This window comes from Sinocyclocheilus rhinocerous, unplaced genomic scaffold, assembly GCF_001515625.1.
Source record: "Sinocyclocheilus rhinocerous isolate Xijiao unplaced genomic scaffold, SAMN03320098_v1.1 scaffold2578, whole genome shotgun sequence".
In the NCBI taxonomy this organism is placed as follows: Eukaryota; Metazoa; Chordata; class Actinopteri; order Cypriniformes; family Cyprinidae; genus Sinocyclocheilus; species Sinocyclocheilus rhinocerous.
The window spans coordinates 647,662-654,276 of NW_015643596.1; the positions used below are offsets into that span (position 1 = coordinate 647,662).

At 33.9% G+C, this 6,615-nt stretch overlaps 2 protein-coding genes across 2 annotated transcripts in view; one reads left to right on the forward strand and one right to left on the reverse strand.

The window, feature by feature from the left end:
* Positions 1-1,636: 1,636 nt before the first annotated feature.
* On the reverse strand, positions 1,637-3,845 carry rpp21 (ribonuclease P subunit p21). The gene is made up of 5 exons (XM_016574937.1): positions 3,661-3,845; positions 3,480-3,580; positions 3,321-3,403; positions 3,110-3,244; positions 1,637-2,013 (listed from the first exon to the last, which is right to left on the reverse strand). The coding sequence occupies exons 1-5, from the start codon at positions 3,715-3,717 to the stop codon at positions 1,898-1,900; spliced, it is 492 nt and encodes a 163-aa protein (XP_016430423.1). The 5' UTR covers positions 3,718-3,845; the 3' UTR covers positions 1,637-1,897.
* Positions 3,846-4,763: 918 nt separating this feature from the next.
* Positions 4,764-6,615, forward strand: part of gpc5b (glypican 5b) — a 41,202-nt gene continuing 39,350 nt past the window's right edge. The window contains exon 1 of the mRNA XM_016574941.1: positions 4,764-5,060. Within this exon, the coding sequence (XP_016430427.1) occupies positions 4,892-5,060 (169 nt within the window). The 5' untranslated portion in view covers positions 4,764-4,891. The remainder of the gene's footprint in view (positions 5,061-6,615) is intronic.

Sequence of the window (6,615 nt, forward strand, 5' to 3'; positions counted from 1 at the left end):
CAAAGCAGAAAAACTTTTTTATTAGATATTTTTTTGCATAATAATATAAGCCCTTTTTTCCATCGTGACAGTTAAGGGCATCTTCTCCTTAAAGTCTCATTATAGTAATGTGACTGGGCATTTTTTACTTTAAATAATATTCATATTCATATAATTTCCTTTATATAAATATGATTGAAAAAAAATTATTTTAGGTTTTAAAATCTAATATTATTATTAATAATAATAATAACAACAACATAAGATTTCTCAAATAATCATTATATCATTAAGACTTAAGACTAAAATATATATATATAAAAAATAATAATACAAATTTTTTAAACAAATTTATAAAATGTTTAAAATTAAAAAAATTATTATTGTATATTTTATCATTGTTTACATTTATATGTATGTATGTAATTTAAATTATTATTTTATACAAAAACTAAAACAATAACAATAATAATTCTAATAAAATAAATTGGCGAAAATAAATAATAAAAAATAATTCTAAAATAATTCTATAATAAGCATATTTAAATTACATTATTAAAATGTGTGTGTGTGTGTGTGTGTGTGTATATATATAACTCATTATATTGTTTTATATGCAATGAGAATAAAAGGGAACTGAATATATAAACACAAATGACGATTTCTCATAATATACTTCTCATAATATAATTTTCATGTTAAAAAAAATTGTGCATTTAATATTTTATCCAGTATATTAAGACATGAGAATGTACTGGAAAGTGCAAATGAGTCACTTCATCTAGATCTTTTTCGACCTTTCCTTCACCTCTTGATGCTCCTCTTACAGCTCGAGTCCGTAGACGTCTTCATTTAGCACAATTCCTCAGCCACACGATTTTAATTTCTAATGCACTCCTACTGACATTATGTGATGCAAATTGAATTAAATGCTGTCTTCCCATGCATCTTTTTCTGGCCTTCAGGGCAATTGATTCCGTTCTCTAATTCGAGGAAGTGGGAGGGGTTCTTTGGCTTTAATGAAGCCTCTTGGTGCTACTTTCCGTATTGACAAGCCATAGATGCATATCCTCGGGACTGCACGGTTTCGACAAGATCCATATCCCATCCAATTAACATCAGCACTGACTGAATTACACTCATACATGTGTAAATGTCTTAATATCACTTATAAATTATCGCCAGGGTGCAGGATATCATGAATATGCAACATCCGGTGCGCATCCAAGATTTGAAGCGTGATACTGAGAGGTCCTGCACACAAATTTGAATAATTCATGAACGAGCAAAAGAGAAGCCTTTTGCTCTCATCAAAAACTTCAAAAGTACAAATATCAAAACCTTTACACCCAATACGGGATGTAACGCGTTACCCTGAGATCAAGAGACTATCAGAGTTCAACTGACTGGGAAAAAAAACATTAAGGCCTTAGAAGTTGGGGGGAAAAATAAATAATCGAAACATTGTTCTAAAATGCATTAAAGTTACTAATAAGTGTGAGGCGCATGTCTAGGTGAAATACCCACATGATGGTTTGGATAAAGAGGTAATTTAGCAACAGTAGATCAATCCATTTTTATGCAGGCAACTGAATTCCCACCAGGTTTCCATATGCTCCGGGTGATAAAAGAAAACGCTTCTGTTGCAGGAAGCTGTGTAGAGTTTAATGATATTAAAGTATGCATAAAAGTACAGAATAAAAGTCATTAGCAATGTAAATCAACTACTTACGGTACAATCACTTTATTGCCATTCAAAACATCCACTCAATGCAGAAGAAAATCAATATTGCACATCAAGTCAGGAAAATAAAAATGCATTTTTAAACAAATCTAAAGGCTGCAAAAAAAAAAAACACCCCCAAAGTTCACTTTGTTATAGTTATATTAATGTATGTACAGTTTCATAAAATGAGTGTCATGAAGGTTTAGTCAGATTTGTTTGAGCTGTAGACGAAGTCTTCGCTGTTGTGGACGCTGAGCCAATATCAGATTTTTTCTCTTGGGTTGTGGACTTAGATGAAGGACCAGCATCTGTAGACAGAAGAATAAAAGATACTGCATGTATTTACAATATTAGAGGCCAGATACAATGCTTAAGGTGAATTGTGTCATTTGTACAAAATTGCTTACGATATATGTTGTCATATGTAAATTATATTTCATGTATATTATTTAATTGATGTTAAAAATAGTCAAATAAACATGTTCTGGGGGTTTTTTTTTTTCAGTTAGCTCACAAGCCAACTGGTTAACCAATTAATTTCGCATCCCATTAGCCGATTAGCCTGTTAGCTTAGCATACAGATTTTCATTTAACCAGCAAGTGTAACATACAATAACTAATTCACCTCCAATTTTAACATACAACTAAAAGATTAACTTGCTAGATTAGTATCACTAGCGATTAGCCTGCTATCTAAGCTTTAACTGCTACAAATGGGAATATTTGCGGTGAACGAACACAAAAAACAAAACAAACGAACAAAAAAAACTGAACAAGCTAATTGGTTAGCCGATTAGCTTTATCACTAGCTACCACTTCACTGCTACAAATGGGAACCTTTGTTTTCTTCACTGGTTAGCCGATTAGTTGCTTACTATTAACTGATTAGCCTGGAATTCTAACATACCAGTAACAGATTAGCCTGAAAGATTAACATATCACTATTGGGGGGGGGAAATAATCTTGTCGGTTAACGAACGTCGGTTAGGAAAAATAACCGAAATGAACATCCCTAATCCTAATATCTTTTCAATGTTTAGGGGTAACGTACTCCCTCATGACTGGTGTCAGTGCTATAAAGTGAAGCATCAGCTTCTCCCCCCCCAAACGTCACTGATGTCACTGCAGCTGCTGGCAGTTCCAGATAGCTCCGCCCTTGCGCCATAGCTCGTGACCGGAAGAGAAGATGAGTCGTTTTGAGGGGGAGGGGAGGTTAACGTTTTTGATTAAAGATTACGAGGGCACATGAATTTTAAAAAAATAATGAAGTGCACGGATAAATTATTTATAATAAACACTACAGTATTCCATTAAAAAATAAGAAGTTTCAATTTTGATTTCATGGTGACTTTAAGTAAAATTAATGACAAAAACTGTTCAAAGACAGTCAGTGATCCTCTTTACCTCGTGAAGTCTGGTTTTCTAGTTGAGCCTCAGGTTGATCCACCCACAGTTTATGTTTTGGGTTGTTGGGGAACCTTTTGGTCAGTCCACAACTTAAACATCGCACAATAGTCTTACGTTGTCGCCACGGTCCTCCTTCAATATTAAGATTAATTATACATTGATAATTCTGTATAGATATATAGATCTCTAGATAGATAGATAGACTTACTTTTTTGTCGTACAGTTGATGTGACACCTGGTATTAGTAAAGTGCAGCATTTTTTGCAAATGGTTCTCTTTACTGATGGATCTCTGTAAGGAAATGAAGCTACATTGTTGATGTTTGTTTATTTAAAATCCACATTATTAATGAGGAGAAGCCACTCACTGTCTAAGCACCAGTCGTTTGGAGATGGTCTTCTGAGTGAAGCAGTAAAATCTTGCCAGTTCAATATTCTCTGGATTTTGAGTCAAAACGCAGTGAGCAGCCTGGGATCCATCATGAGAAAACATCATGAGAAGGTTCGTAGATATTTAATTAAACAGAACTGACACACAAACTCACTTACCTGATAGAGGAAGTTCAGGCGTTGATATGCTTCTTTATCTTTTATATTCCCGGACATGTTTCTTTATAGACGTTTTTCTGTCTTTGAAACTCCAAAGTGTGAACTTGTGCTGCATAACATGACAGCGTGCTTGTTTTATTCCTTCTGCTTCTCAGCGGCGGGTAAAATCACTATATTTGCGGTATATCGCCATCTCGGGGAACAGCGATGTAACGACATCTTCTTTCTAATGCAATCGATTGTGTGAAATAACCAAACTGCGCCTCAGAGCGGCATGACGATGTAACGCATAATTCAGTTGCGTTTGTGGACTTGGAGTTTGTAGCTGTATGCATAGTTAGAGCTGAATATTAGAAATTATAGCATGACATGTATATATATAGCCTATTATTATTTATGTGCTGTATACACATAAGGTCTCTCTGTGTGTGTGTGTGTGTGTGTGTATTTGTAGAAAATGTACATACTTTTTTTGTTTGTGTTGCTAGGAGAACATTCAGTAGACAAAATCGAGTGGTTGTTTAAACCTAATTTCACCCATTTCCAATTTTAATTATTCATATCAATGTTTTCAAACATTTTGTGTGGGGAAAAAAAATATTAAGTAGATATGGAATTAGGTGTTTAAAAAATATATTTAAAATGTCCAAAAGTGTTTTAAAACTATATTTTTTTAATCCTATCCACGTCCAGTAAACCTTTAAAAAATAGATTTTCCCCCTATAAAAGGTGTAACTGTAAATAGAATAACGTAAAGTAAAAATTGAATATTATCTCAAATTAGGCCTACTCTGAATTGAGTTTTTATTCTACCCACAATTTATGTTAGATAAACCTTTAAAATAAAGAAAACGGATATTTTTTATTTATTTCTGACAAAAACTTAACTGTAATAGTAAAATATGTATTTATTTAAAAGCTTTTACATTGTTACTGTAATGAAGAAAACTAAATCTTAATGTTTATTCAAACTTTGAATTGTTTTTTCTGACCCCTATTAATGTTAGATACACATCTGTTGCATCTGCTGTTTTGTCTGTCTATCTATCTATCTATCTATCTATCTATGAGGGAGGGGGGAGAGGGAGGGAGAGAAAACGTTCTCTCTAGATATTTAATTAGGAGGCTTTAAATGTGCATCTTTTCCGGATAATACTTTTGACTTGTCTTTGGGGCTTTTCTCTTTCTCATACATTGGCTCAGAGGGCTTTCTGTGGACTGAGATGGTGCAATGCTCCGCAGGACAGCACCGCGTGTATGTTGGTTGTGGATCCTGCTCTCCAGTGTGTTGATATGGAGAGTTCACTGCGCCAGCGCGCAGAGCTGTCGTGAGGTTAAAACCGCTTTCCAGCTGCGCCAAGTCGGTTCATTAAGATTGGTTCCGGAGACCGCAGCAACAGGTTCGTTTATAAATACTGGGGGTTACTGTGAGAAGCAGTGTATTATAGCTGACCATTCATATTCTCCATACTATTTACAACGGTCTTTTTATTCAGAGGTTATTTGTTTCTTTATTAATTCACTCTACACAATCATTGCCTATAAGAAAAAAGTTACAGCCAACTAAACGCACTGACCAATAGCGTAGTATGTTGTCACAATAGTTTAAGCTGTCGTAAAGTTAGACATTAAACAGCTAACTAAATTTAAGCCGTTTAATTATTACGGAAATGCAAAACAAGTACATGAAAAGACTATACAAAAATAGCAAATCGTTACATTGCAATTAAGAATAAATGTAAATGCACGCGTTGCCAAATACTGACGTTTATGAAAAATACACGTGACCTTTTCGTCAAAACATAAATGTGTTTTTCAAGATATGCTAATATGACTAGCCTTTTTTGGCCGTTTTAACCACCTTTTCCATTTAATTCAATTAGTTCTGTCATGTAGCAAATTAGTTTTTAGGTCATCATAACTGCATGCATAGGCCCATAATGCTTATAAAAGAATCGGAACATTTTGTTTAAAATAGTTTATATGAGTTACAGCCTGTCAGGCAGTGACATGGGAAGTTCAACAAAAATGATCCAGAAAATATTTACATATCAATTTAGTATCACTGTAAACGTTTACATACATTAGGCATATGTTGTACTATGTCAACTGTAATGTAAAGTGTGACCAAAAAAGTCAAATAAGTCATTTTGATGACAGAGCATAAATCAGAAATGTCAGTGGTGTTGACAAAATTAACATGACTGTAGGATAGGCTGTCAAATGTTTTTCATGTTCCACATTTCTTGTTAACTAAAAAACGCATTCCTGAATAGAAGTCATCTCAAAAATGTTTGGGAGTTGCTATGAAATTGTAAGCTGAGCATAATTCGGTTTGTCTCAAGTTCTTGTTTATGTTTACAAGGATACAAGTTTTATTCTTAGTACGCAAGTTTCGAGGCATCGCTCCATGCGTATTGAGAGGTGAGAGAGGTCAGCAGAATGCTGGTGATCACAGTCAGCTGTTCTAATGCATGGCTTATGGGGTCCCGTCTGTGTAAAATTGGTCACATAGGATAGGGCAGGGTGACTGACAGAGCAGATATCGTCTGTCTTTATCACATGTGCTGTGCTCTCTTACATGCACCTTCTTGCCATGCAAGTTGCAACCACTGTTATTTTGGACCCATATGATTATTTCAAAGACAAAATGCTTAAAAACTTAAAGAACTTAATATAGTAGCTGTAACGTTTTTGTCGAGTCACTTTGTTTTTTTCACCTTAATTTTTTAAGTGTGTTGAAAGGTCACTAGGTTCATCTATAGATTTGAGCTTTTTCTCTTTAGTAAAGTTGTAAAAACTATTAAAATCAGGGAAATTGTACATTGTGCCTTCTCTTTGTAACTTAAAAAAATAAAACTTAAAAGATTTTCACATCATTTTTGGTAGTTATGTGTATAGTTTATATATATATATATATATATATATATATATGTGTGTGTGTCTGTGTGTGTG